Source organism: Galleria mellonella, unplaced genomic scaffold (assembly GCF_026898425.1).
Source record: "Galleria mellonella isolate WM207_F2 unplaced genomic scaffold, CSIRO_AGI_GalMel_v1 utg270, whole genome shotgun sequence".
In the NCBI taxonomy this organism is placed as follows: domain Eukaryota; kingdom Metazoa; phylum Arthropoda; class Insecta; order Lepidoptera; family Pyralidae; genus Galleria; species Galleria mellonella.
In genome coordinates, this window is record NW_026442062.1 from 3,680,660 (window position 1) to 3,695,595 (window position 14,936).

General features: G+C 29.5%; 1 protein-coding gene across 5 annotated transcripts in view; it reads right to left on the reverse strand.

Moving 5' to 3' along the window:
* Nucleotides 1–14,936, reverse strand: part of LOC113514566 (glycerol-3-phosphate acyltransferase 1, mitochondrial) — a 60,578-nt gene that overhangs the window by 21,499 nt on the left and 24,143 nt on the right. For 2 of the 5 annotated variants that reach the window (XM_052895271.1, XM_026898662.3), the window contains exons 2-4: nucleotides 11,433–11,701; nucleotides 5,850–6,000; nucleotides 831–944 (exon numbers count right to left, since the gene is read on the reverse strand). In XM_052895271.1, the coding sequence (XP_052751231.1) occupies nucleotides 831–944; nucleotides 5,850–6,000; nucleotides 11,433–11,542 (375 nt within the window). In that variant the 5' untranslated portion in view covers nucleotides 11,543–11,701. Of the gene's footprint in view, nucleotides 1–830; nucleotides 945–5,849; nucleotides 6,001–11,432; nucleotides 11,845–14,936 lie in introns of those variants that run through there. The other 3 variants (XM_052895272.1, XM_026898663.3, XM_052895269.1) reach the window with 2 other exon arrangements.

Below are 14,936 nucleotides of genomic sequence, written 5' to 3' on the forward strand. Positions count from 1 at the left end.
TGAAAATTTTATCTTAAGAATAAAGAATTAAGATTCTCTATATATATATGTCTTTATAATGGAACTTCATATTATTTATATTATAACGAGCATATTGATGTACAAAATAATATTTTTAGATTATAATATCGAAAACCTAGTTCGAAAAAGACTCTACTTTGTTAACATCATTTATTACCATCGTCATTATAAAAGGCGTTAACTAACAATTGCTGAACATAGACCTCCTCTATAAATGGGGTTTTGCTAGTAGTTACCACTTTTGGCAGGCCGGTTGGTATTCGTAATTATGCTACAGTGATGTTTTAAAAGGGACGCTGCTGCCCATCCCTCGATCATTAAGTTTCCTTAGTCGCCTCTTACGACACTGACGAGAAAGAAAGAGATGGTCCATTTTATGCCGGGACCACACGGCAATTTGATAATTAATTATATCTTCTGACTATACACAATTATCTATCAATCTTATTTCAACCTATTTATTTTTTTAAATGATTAAATTCGCTGTCAGATTTATAAGACAACTATTTTAGGGAAGAAATGTGGTTGTCCCGGTCTCATCAATTATCCCGATATTATCTAACAGTTAGTCAAATCTAACATTGTCAAAACGATGGTGTTCAAAACAAAATTATCAAAAATATTTAAATAAAGACAGACTTATGTTAGATCAGTTATTGACTTACTACAGTTACCGACCAAAGACCGGTATTTTCATCGTATAAATTGTTATTAAAACAGTAGGTACAGCTCTGTCAGATCGGTAAAGTAAGGTGTAAGTGATATAATGTGAATCTGTTTTATCAATAGTATAAATAAGGTTTACTCACTCTGGATATGGGAGCGCACCTGGCGCATGCAAGTCCTGCTGGGGGGCGGGACACCGGTTGCGGAGCTGGCACCACGGGGCCTTCTTTGACTCTGTACAATGATGCTGTTCTAGCCTGTAGACAAAATAATAAGACACTTACAATCCATACTTGGGTAACGAAAGCACTAAAGGTAAATCGAGATGACTTCGACAACGTAGGGCACAAGTGCCACACACACGTTGTTGCAGTAGTGAGCATTGAAGGTGGAAGCGAATGTTATGTTAAACATTTTTAATCACGATTTCTAAAATAAGTTACGTTACTTTCTCTTTCAACATTGGGGATAAAGTACGTCTTTACTTAAGTTTTGAAAAGAGAAGTCAATAACAACCCTTATTTTTCGTTATTGCTTATATTAATATAAACTTATGTCACGATGTTCGTTGGCGGTAATCTACGAAAGTGCTGAACCGATTTTTAATGAAATTTTGTAAACTTTTATGCTTGAAAGGTATAACAGTTTTAGACCCGATAAGGTAAAATGGATATGGTAATTAGCGATACGAGGCAAAACAACGTTTGCCAGGTCAATTAGTAATAATATAGTTCAAAATTTGGCCATCCATCCATACTTATAATATTTATCATATATGTTAATACATAAAGGATAGAAATAGGACTAATAAAGACTAATGCCCGCGTTGGTACTATTATTTACTTCAAAATAAATATTGTTATTCAAATAAATATTAAAATATTCATTTCTATGCTAATTCTAAAGTAGCAAGATTATTTACAATGTGTGTATTATTTAGAATTTGTTTTTAAGATCCGTAGCGTATTTTTTACGTATCTGTTGGATGTTTTTCTTTCAGACTGCAAGTTATGACATAAAAAAACAATTATTACTTCAGTGACAAAAACAAATGAACAATTATATAATTATGTACGTCTGTAGCATACATGCATTGTATAATTAATTCTAAAAATAAAATATTAAAAACATCTAAAAATAAGGTTTTACGTAAATATTATGGATGGCGTAAATAATACGTAAATATATATCAAATTTATCTATTCCTATTAATAACTGATTAAGTAAGTTATAATAATAATGACCATTAAACATAATGTTTATTCCCATTTTGATGACAAACTTTGTACAATTGCGTATGTGTAACAGCGCAAACTCATTCGATATGAAGCCCTAAAAGTTCTCACAAAAGTAAAGAATTAAATTAGTTACTTGCTCAAAAGTAGAACAGTATAACAAAGCAACTTATTATATCAAATTCAACACTGATGTTTGAAATAAGTTATGTAAACAAGAGATATTTCGTGACAGATGCGATAGCGTGTTGACATGTATAACTAAATTAATTATATATTGCCTCTTTATATATAAGTAGTTAGTAACATGAATTATATTTATTTAAATAACATTACAAATTATAATTTGGTTTCACAAAAAAAAAATACCGACATCAGTCGTGGCAAAACCACTTATTTTCATTTAAAAATTAAACTACTGAACTGATTATGATAGAATTTCTGTTAAACCAATCTAAAAGTACATGACACACGTATAAATTATTTCAAAACAATTTTTTTTTCTTTGTGCTACAATCACAATAAAAAAAAAATATTGAATCGCGTGATGGAAAATGGCAACACAGTTAATATACAATATTATACAAAATTATGGCCCTTATGACACTTCTTCTTGTAACAATAATTGGACTGGCACGCAAAGCACAACAAACAGGCGTTTTCACATGGCAACATTGTGTAAGACACAATTCTTCCACCTGGTTACTCTCTTCAGAATCCACATTTGTACCCACCCTTTTACCGAGTAAAATCGAAATCTGTAGCATCCTTTTAAACCTTTTTCCTGGATAAACAGAACATTTTCTTCAAAGAAATATGATCTATTAACAAACAGAATCGTATAGCAACGAAGGTCGACTCAGCAATTATAAATGGTAATTAATGCTATTAAATTGTCCAGATGTAAATTTGAGTTTAAATTAATTTCACTATTTTAATATATTTATAAACTTTCTATTTCGAATGAAATAAAACTGCGATGGGGTGACTGTGCGTAACATTTAAAAATTGGAGATGTTAAAACATCAGAGAAATCATCAGAGTACCTAGAACCCTAAAATATGTAAAAATAATAAAAATAAAATTTTTAAATACACCCAACAACAAGTTCCTAAAGAATAATTAAAATTATTGGAATAAAGTAATCTATAGACTTAATAGTTTAACATTAATCGTATGATATTGCGATGTAATGTACGTTAGATTCCAATAGATAATTATATGGAAATCTATGTACATAATATAAAATGCCGTTGTCCGTAGACTATAGTCTAAATTACCGCTACTACGCTATTATTAACTAAAGAGAATTTTTCATCGAGTTTTGATACTTTACACGCTATAACTTGAGTCTAATTTAACATATCACTTTTTATGTAGCAAATTTGCTCACATTACTCACTACTATCGGCCTTCACTCTTGACATAAGAGTTTTAATATACCAGTTTTTGCGACTACATTTGTCAGCAATGATCAGCGTGTTGATTGACGATTAAACTACGCTTATGTTCTTTCTATTCAATACAAGCGGACACACATTTGTTTGTCATTTTTTATAAGATTTTTATGTTATAAGTATATACTAAATGAACAAATTTAACCAAATAATTGAAGCAAAACTAAAGTAAGCTATTTGGTCAAACATTGTGGTCAATCGACGAATACAAACAATATTTGTGAAATAAGTAAATTTTTTTTCTATAAAAAAAAGGTTGATTTAATCGTGACAATATAAAAAATACATAGATATGAGAACAAATTGTCGATCAATCAATCAATCAATCAATCAAGTACATTTTATTTCAAAGTAAGCAGATTTTATTTTTAGTTGTTTAAACAACGCGTCTGTTTTTTTTTAAGCTGTGCTGTTATTTATAGTCACAAAATTAACATGAAACAACTTTATTGATTGAAAAAAAAATTATAAAAATACAGATAAACAGAGAAACTTTTACTTGAAAATTCGCCAGAAAACAATATCCATTTCAATGACTAAGCAAAACTAACAAAGAAAAAAAAAATCCAGACAACAAGAGCAGCGGTAAAATACTTGACTTAACAGTATCGTCACTGCGAAGTCAACGACATAAAATCCAGTTGTATCATTACATAATGGTTTATGTAGGTAATGATACAATTGGATTATATTTTGTTCGTGAGAACAGAGGTCGCGGCAAGTGTCATGAAATAAGTGACGCCGGACGTGTCCTTTATAATTTGAGTCTATTCACGTTTTGTTCATTGTAACTGAATTTGCAACACTGACCTTAATTTAATCCCCCGTAATTCAAGCTTTATCTTCGCAAAAACCAGCGACTTTTGAAATGGAAAGGAGTAAACCCTATCAATTGAACAAATCATTATCAAATTTGATTCAGAAATAACAAATACGTCGCGTCGTATAAGATAGGTATTTTCCATAAAAAGCATTACAACCTTAGTTAAATTGCATTTAGATAATATTAATTTATCTTTACTGTGTATGCTTTATTTTTAGTGCAATCATTATTTGTTTATTAAACCAGCAATATTACATTCTTATATACATACTGACAAAACGTTCTTGTAAATGTATTGAAATGAGAAGCAAGTGCGAGGTTATTTAAGTTCTTAAAGCATACTCTGTCTCCCTCGATTCCTCTCCATAAATAGAACGATGGCTCTCTAGTAAAATAAATATAGAATGATTTGTTTTACAGCAGTGTCTTGTACAGGTATGACATTTACTTTAAATGTAAGTGATATTTATTACCTGGTTACTAAACGTCTGTTAATTGCTTTATTATTACAATTGCATATACAGCTGAATTAATCTTAATAACTAATTAAAAAATGTAGACACCCTACTGCAATACTAAATTAATAGTAACACCTAGAAAAATCACTCGATTAACAATTTCTATAAGAATATTATTAAACTAGCAACCTACTCCGGCTTCGCACGGGTGGTTATTCTTTAAATTGATATAACATTTTCATTTATAAAGTAATCGAAATAAAACAATGTTAAATGGAGCAAACCGCAACGCATTAGTGAAACCGCATTCAAATCGGTTAAGCCGTTTCTGAGGTTAGCGTGCATAAAGGTATAGAGAAACAGTCAAAAATTCTAAACAACAATTAATTAAGTTTAAAAACAACGAAGTGTCATCAGTACTATTCACTATTTCTTCCACCATATAATTCAATTTTCAAGATCAAGATAGATCCTTTGCTGGAGCAATAATTTTTTTATATCTATCTCCATAGGTAACAGATAACGTAACGACTTGTTCAAATCAAATTGCTACGTTGTATGATGATTTATTAGGTGATAAAGTTATTGAATAGGTAAGTTATATTACAACTGCTTTATTTATATCATAAATAATCGTCTGTAAGGGTCAGTTACGAGTACTATTTATGTTCACAGTGTGGACGATCGACAAAAGTATTGTTCGTGTTTTTTAATTTTTTTAATCCAAAAGGAGAAGGTTCTTAATGTGAGAATTAATATTCTCGTGTTGGGAATGGATAAGATTTACAGTTTGTCACGATTGAAGCTGTAGTTCTTTTTTTGTTAAGCAAAATTTTAATATAATTTTCAAAATGTAATAATATATATGACCAAATTATTTGATCAGTGAATCAAGTTCTTTTTTTTGAGTAGTTTTATTGGTTTTATTTGTAGAACAGAATAAAGAGATTACAGTCAATATTAATTTTGTCACGATTGAACTAATAATTGTTTTTATTTGTATTTATAATGTATTTATATTTATTGTAATAAAATCAAATTGTCTAATCAATAGACATAACTGTGATTCTAGACTGTGGCTTTAAATATGAGGTCGTTATTCGAGAATTTTCCTTGATAGTCGGTGCACGTATCCGTTAAATACAGGTACTGTATGTGAAGGTCTTTGCGTTTCTAGCTAAGTACTCACCGCGGCGTCAGCATCCAATTTCGTGTACACGTCGTTGTGTCGGCGGCGCGCGCGCACCGCCTGTCGTAAGGAGCTGCTTGTGTCGCGCCCACCGCCGCTGCACCACCCGCCGACGCGTTCGCCGACCACCTCCAGCATGTCGGCGACGCGACTGTAACAATGAAAACCTGGATTGAAAGATCCATATAAGAAAAAATAATACATTATTATCAAGGCCGACAAGAAAGCAATTGTCGGCTAAGTAACATTGAAAAGATGAGGCAAAGTCGAATACTCATAGTTATTTTAAAATAAACGATATATAAGACCGTTAAATTATATTTTGGTAGATATGTGCATAGTATTTTTTTTAATTCGCAAGGATATAATAAAGATTTGAAGATGAAGACGACAACTTTCCAGCAATTTCCATTATTTTTGTATTGGCAATTGCTGGTGTATTATTTCGTAGAGAAAAGAAGAAAAAAAAAACAATATTACAATTAGATTTTTTTAATATTTTTTTTTTATATTTAAGTAATTTTTAAATAAATTGAAGTTTTTTTTTTTATATATATTATCATGACATTATGATCACATTAGCGCTCTGTACGCAGAGACAATAATTATGGTCCATGAATGCAAGCAGCCAAAGTGTTATTCCTATATCTCATATACTTAAAGGTGGATAATAAAAACATCAATAATATTAAAAAATTTATAATGATTAAAATTCAAAGATTTTTAAATACCTATAATCACTGCAAATATAATAATGTCTTATAAAATATGGTAAAAACATTGTCTTCAAAAATTGTAGCATAAGAAGAGATAATGACACTTAATTAATTATTATGAAAAAAAAAATGATAAAAAAGCAGATGTAGGTATGAATGATGGATGCAACTGTGTATGGACCAGTGGTATCATTTTTTGTAGCGGTCACTGATAACTTTAATGCAATTCCGTGCTCCTATCTTAAGTAAATATTTAAGTAGGATTATTAAGTTACCGTGAGTGATATCGGAGTAATCGAAGCTGAGATATTTAAGTTCAAGGTTCTATAATATCTCGTTATCTTACTCAAATATGCAGGATATATTATGGATCAACGGTCATAGATTATGTAAGCACCAGCTTTTCCCCACGATTTCGTGACGTGACGTGATGTTTACTGATCGGGATAAAAATAACCTATATCCTTTTCCATCCCATATAGTACGTGTACACCAATCATAGTGATTCGTTAAGGCGCTATAAGGTGACAAACAACCAAACTCATTTTCATATTTATAATAATACAAACACTTCAGGTTCACATGTTGATAATGACTTGATTGGTTTTATTTGTTATGGGATAGTTATGTTCTACATTAAAGGGCATTCGGGTATAATTCTCAAGAAACATTCTCTACCGGTAAATATAAATAATTACTAATTACATTAACGGTTTTCCAAGTTTCAGACTCTTTGCTTTTCCTTACATTCTTTCTACTATAACACAATAGGTTATATCACACATAACAGGGATGACAATAGTACTAGCAATTCACTAATTAATGAGAATGTGGTGAAATTTGATCTTTTATTCACTCATAACTATCCACCATCATTGGTGCTTTGTTTTTGAATCCAAACTATAGCAATGTTATATATTCTATAGGTGCAATTGAATATTGTCTTTAAAAGGATATTAATGTCGTTTTAAAATAATCTACCAATAAAATTTTATATTTTTCCCAAAGTTAAAACATAATAATAAATTTTGAATGTCCACACGACACGTCTAGCTGTCATGTTAGAATATAACCTATATTTGTTAAGCTGTTTTTCGTCACATATTTCTGTGAAAAACAAAAGTTCAGAGTACTGGTAAAAAATTACCTTAAAAGCATGATAATTTCGATTTCCATTGTATGGTATAAAATGAGTAGACTGCATTATAGCTTTAGTGTTTATTTATATTTAAAAACATGTATTCACTATAAAAATTCAAGACCGAAAGTTTTGGCTGTCATTCAAACGCAGTGCAACAATGCGATAGAATCTGTGAGTAATTGGGCCGAAATATACGGTATATTGTAGTTGGCATAAAGGTTTGGTTTGGATATAATTGCGTAAAGAGGAAAAAACAGTAAATTGTAAATTGAATGATACAGAAAATCAGCTTGTCGCCTTTATCTTTTTTAAAAAAATCAAACAATACTCTTAGCAATATACCTTATAAGACCTCCGATTTCGCTTGAAAACCATCATGATTAGTACTTGGTGAACATGTCTCGTTCGCCAAACTGATCTGACTACATCCTCATTTGTCCTCATTGGTAACTGTGAAAATCAACATCGCAGACAGAAATTTTTGGCTGTCGGCAAAAAGTAAAAGAAAAATTTGCAGCACCAATAGAAAACCAATGAAACAGTTACAGGCTCAAAATACATCATGTTTATAGGTGATGCGTAACAACAAATGATGGCTATATTTCCGTGATAGTATTATTAATTTAGTTCATTAACGCGAGCACGCGAGTACACGCCTTTTTATATGTATGAACTGAGTATCATATAAAAAAATTATAACGGTAATTGATTTATTGATAGATAATTCTGTAATACAATTTTAAAATATACAAAGTGTCCTCATACATGTGTATATAGATGTACTAATAAATAGAACACGATGATAGTGACAGACGACTGCAAATTCCCTAATCTATAAAATTGAACTTGTAACTAAGTAGGAACTCGTGATTCAAATTTTGAATCCTTCTCTCTTGATCTTTTTGATAAAATAATAAAAATATTCCAGAATTATTATCTATGTCGGTCAATATTATTTAACATTTTGTTAGTATCTTAATATACGTGTTTACCAAAGTTCTTAGTTTGCTAAATTCTTTCTCACTACCTTTAGGTTAACCATTAGGCTAAGAGGCTATGGACTGATTTTTAAACTTAGTAAGTACGAGAATAGTTCAAACAGTAATAATTTAAGTATGTTATGTAATATGTTTTAAGTTATGCGAATAATCTACGATATAATAAAACTTAGTTATCATATCTATAATATAATAAGTCTGAGTTAAGTAAGTATAATAAAAATATAATTAATTTGGGATGGTCTAAAACTCTGTTATCTAAAGTATTTGCTAGTAAATCTAGAAATAAACAAGCAACTATTTATCACATCACGATGAAAAAATAGCTACAATTATTTTAGCAAATTTATTAATCTAGTAGGTAATAGGTTAATTTAATAACTGGTGCAAGTATATATTATCAGTAACTCATGTAACTCAGACTCAGATTGATTGATAAGGCGTAAAGAGGTCACAAACTATTTTTTTATTTATAATATTAGTAAAGATGCTTTAGGATATATATACTTATATCCTAACACTTTGTACACAAGTTGTCTGGAGTGGTTCGAGGCGATAGTTACCACTCTCCAGGTGGTCCGTCTGTTAGTTTGCTATTCTTAGTATAAAAAAGTCTAAATTCAGATATGTTGACGATTAATATAGCGGTTTTTTGTGGAGCAAAATATACTTATGGACCCAGATAATTTATATTTGAACTTTATAACGATTATTCACGCGGATTGTTATCATTACATTGACTTTCATTATTTATCGTAATGTTATCTGATTTATAGTTTGCTAAATTGTTTGTTGTGATTCGCGACTTTGCCCTGGTGAAGTTGGTTATAACTATAGTCTAGGATACGTTTTTGTATCAAATTCTATGTATCTGCGTACTAAATATTCAAATTTGTTCAAAATTTATAAGGCAATTGGGTATCAAATATGCAAATCGCTAAAATAACATTTAAATTTATAATATTAAAATAGGATTGTAATTATTTTAATCATAAGCGGTTTCTAAAAAAATACTTTTCTTGTATTACGCACTAATATTCATTAATTCTGAATTGAGAATGATTGGCAAATTTGTTGGTCCCCTATTAAGTTTATTGTCAAGATTAAAAGCTCTATTAATTTTTTTATTGTGCAAAGCCTGCTTGTTTAATTTTTTACTATTTGTACATTTTGATATCTTTTATTTAATAGTATTAGTACTGGAAGTTTTTATTATGAATTGTAATATTATAAGTTATTTTTATTGTAAAACAGAAAATACTTCAATATCAAATAATCGTATTTAGATTTTATAAAAATTTAATGACTATAACTAAAATTGTAAATAATATATTATTATCGACATGTGCTTCCTACTACCCCATTAGGAATTATACTTAGTCATTAGAACGTTTATTATTGTGCTTATAATTAAAAATATATTATAAATATGATACTCATTAAGTAATTATTATACTAATTAATTAGTAATAATCTCAATTTATAGTTGTTTATATAGGTAATCTGTTTTAAATTAATTTTATCATTTAATAACCCGCATTTAATAAAATATTATTAATTAGGATGTTAAAATTAAATATTTGACTGAAATACACATTGATAAACATTGAAGCAAGAACAGAGACCGTTCTTCTTAGCCAAAATTGCATTTCGAATACGCGGTAGAAATAACTATTTAAAAAAGTTTAAATTTGTTTTCTTGAATAAAAATATTTCTTTCTTTACTATTTTACCTATTTTTTTTTTTATTTAAAACTTGACATTTCATTATGCCAATTGCCTGATCATTGTTTCATATTTACGTAATATAACATGGTTTTAACGATGTCAGCATTTAAACTTTTATACGATTTTTGAAAAAAAAAAAGACGTATATCTTAAGCTCTTAACATACAAAAACGTACTATCGTGTTCAAATATTTTTGGAATCGCTTAAAAGCGTAACAACTTATGATAATTAAGCAATTAATAGTTTGATTCCATAACATATCACTAATAATTTGTTTAGAAAGTACATGGATTTAAACTAATTTTAACTATATTTAAAATATGTAGTGTTGTAGATATTTATAAAATAAGTGTATTAAAAAATAATGTATTTTGTTAATTTCTTTCAAGTTAAGAATTTATCTTGAAAGAAAAATACTAAACATTAACTATATAGATTTGTATTTTTATATATTGTACAATAAAAATTACTTTCTTATCTTTATTGTGCATAATTTTGTTTTTTGATTTAACAATTTTTTTTAAATATACCTAGGCTTAAGTTGAATAGACCAAAAAAAAAAATTGAGGAGAATAACGTTTGTTGGATTTACACCGCTAGACTAATTGGCTAATTTTTATATTCTTAACAGTTTGATTAAGAGTTTTAAAGTTAGGAAAAAATTGAAATTTTGACTGTGAACTAAAAGTACCCACCCTATGTCTTGAATCGGCTATGCATAATAAATCGATTAATCATTATTAATATAATGTGTTACCTTTTTTTACTAAACATCATGTTATCATAAATAATTACTAGAAGAATATTTTAGAAGTCGTAAATTCGAAATTCTTAACGACCAATGCAAGAATATGAAAAATTAAAGAAAATATTATGTTGAGCCACCTGACCAGTACGTTAATAGTAAACTCTTACGTAAAGAACATAGGGACGTCAACGGGAAATTTTAATATGGTTCTGGTAAATAGCTGTTAAACTATTGCATTAGAAATAACAAACCTGGAAGTGAAGAACCAGTACAGTATAGCTGTGAAGATGGCCAACTCTGCGGCTCCGCTGGACACCCTCACGTGCTCCACCATCGTCCAAACATTTATCATCGTATCCATCTTGCTACAGTTCCAGTTCCAGCCCTCAAAGTCCACTACATCACCCACAGTACAATTTAACACTTCACTGAACTGGTCAATTTTGACTGTCTATCTTAAGCAAGATAACATATATATGTAAAAATTCTGTTTCATAAAGTTCCTCAATTCGATTTATCACTGAAATTTAAAGACATTTATTTATTTATTATTAGAAAATCGATTTAATATTCGATATCGATGGAATGTAGTTACTACGAATTAACCCACACGACCGTACGATGCCACGGTCAAATTGACACTGAGAGAATCTTCTTCAAACGATAAATGTACACCGAACCGATAATCGCGTGGCCGTAAAAGAGGCACACTTGTTCATTAGTAAAACACGTTGTCATATAATGGACAACAATTAACAAGAACGACCTAATTGTGATAAAATTATGAACTATTGAACTGAACAAAGTCCGTGTTATATCGGGGAAATATTTATAAGGTGTCTTTAGTTATCAAAGTATGGCGTTTAGAATTAATTAAACATTGGAATGCTCCAGCTAGATGGAACGATGATTTCAAATATGTTTCAGGGAATCAGTGGGTGTAGCGACCTCAAGGTCGTTCTTTTTGGGAATTTATGGGAGAGGCCCACGTTCAGTAGTGAGAAATTTACCACTAATGACGATGGAATGGCTAAATAAGTAACCTAAACTCGATGAGACTCTGTTTACAAGTTGGCAGTAGCGGGTTAACACTGACCTATCTCGAGCTCGGAGTTAGTTATCAACTCGGTGTAAACTTGCACTATAAGTTCACGTTTAGATGACAAGTAAATAATGTTAACATAACCTGTAATGCCCTGACTGATATTTTATTTAAAATAACGTAAATATGCAAGATGCTCAAATTACGAGTATGATGTTAATTATATCTATTTAGTCAGAATGCATCTAACGTATTTTCATTGTAGTTCCTACCTATAATATTATATAAAAGTAGCGATGCTGTTGCCTATTTCTAAATAAAAAAATTTTTAGTTTCACGAGTACATCACTACGGATATGAATATCTAATATAATAGATATAATAAATGTATATCAATATAAATTACCTTATGTGCTAATCTTCCTAAGATTAAATAGACTATATCCTCGTCTAATTGTACACCTATTATTTATCATTCAAATCTGTTCAGCATGATTGAGTAATTAACATTATAAACATTTCGAATGTTTGTTTTTCTCATTAATAACATTATTAGTAGAATAGAATAGTCCATTTTGTTAGATCATTTAAAATATCACAACATATACCTACAATAACATCCAGATTTTGTGCGATCACGCGGTTTGATGTATGTATGACATTATTAACGTATGCATGACAACAAAACAAAAGTTGACCCCTGACTGACACGCGATGTGGCGTGATTATCTACCATATGTTTGTAACTTTATAATGAGTGATTAAAATTAGAAACGAAGGACGATAAGTAAGATAAGAATTTACGACTTTTTTTAAGATCTCACAATGAGAAAAAACAGAAAACGGGTGACGTACCTACTATCTACAGAGAAGTCGTTCACACTACAGTAAAAACACTGTTCGCCATATTTTTACATTTATTAAAGGAAAAAAATAAATCTGATGTAGATACGGTTTTAATTACCATTAGAAAATTTTCCAAAGATTTACCTAATATACCTCCTCTAAGGGTAAGTTTACCCAATCAATATCAGGTATTATTAGTATATAATAACTACTATGACTTTTATAAACTTATTTACATTAGAAAAAAAGATTACCTATTTGTTATCTGGCTTTTATAAATTAATTTAAAAACTGAATTGTAACTACATATATATATAAAGAGGATGTTGATTGATTGATAAAATTTGGGATTGCAGCTCCCATTATTCAAAAACGGATAAAATTAGGGGTTTAATAATATAATTGGTCAAAAATTATTTCCAATTACTAGCATTATATTAAAGGCACCAATGTCAACAAAGTCGCCAGTGCAAATTTTTGAGGAAACACGGCTAGACCCTTTGTTAATTTTAAGTTAGGAAGGCGAAGTTTTAAATATAGTTTTTTACTAAGAAATAAAAAGTTTTATTGTTTTTAAAACCTAAATACTATCCCCAAACAAAGTCGCGAACAAATCCTACATAAATATATGATCCAGTTCGATAGAGAACATTCCTTGTGGTGACACCACATTAGGTAGACAAGATAAATACTTTGAAGTTAAGGAAATATTGCAATAATTAAGATTACGATAATATACATAAATATACCTAAGTTAATTATAACGCTTGACAAAAAAAATACTAATCTCTGCATAGTATAAAACAAAATCGCTTCCCGCCGTCTGTACACTTAGATTTTTTAAACTACGCAACGAATTTTAATACGATAGAGGATAGAGATAAGAGTGAATCACGAGGAAGGTTTATACGTATAGTTCAATATTGTTTTGTGTTAATTTGTTGAAATGTGACGATAATTATTGTTTAAGATGACTGAGAGCTTTTATCGAAAATGCCGTCTTATTCTTTGGTAATATAACAAAATAAAATGAAATTGATACTCTTTATTAGAACTACAAAAACGTCTGCGATGGCATATGTCTTTATTATATGGATAGCTTTCTATAACCATTTTAATGTTTAATAAAATTGATAAAAAATATGTGGAGTGTGGAAAGTCACATTGTATCCGTGCGAAGCCGGGGCACTAGTAATAGTAATAAAGAAATACCGCAAAGTTGTGATAACTAATTACCCCGAGAATTCCTCGTTTACAAACAAATGTACGATATTACATTGCATTCTTAAAGCAGACTAAGGTAATTGTTATCATATGTCCAATTAGCGCCACTGGTTATAAAAAAAAGCTCACTATTGTACTAACGATGATATTGTAATATTTGTAATACTGCGTTTGTACTGTGAACCAGTCATTGACTTGATAAACAATTTGTACATATTTAATGTACTATTATATCATATTATAGCTTATGTGTAATCAATAAAGTAGGATGCCTATTGTTACTAATCATTTCCATTATCACCTTAGTGACAAATTGAAAGACAAAAAAAGGTCATGACCTTATTAACATGTATTTCTGTAACTGAATAAAATTTTTAACTGAATTGGACGGAAATTTTATGCAATACTGGTATTTTAACAGCATTTATTATGAAATATAATTATAAAAAACCAAGCTTTTTGGATATTCAGCTCTGCATTTTATTTTCTAAACATCAACCATCAATAGTTAATGTAAAAATAAAAATAATAATAACTTAAAGATGAAATTACAAGAATCTGAAAACAAAAAATTTTACATAGTACCGATAGTCCTCTCGTCTACAGGTGTCATTCCCAACCATTTACACCATAGTCTAAAACA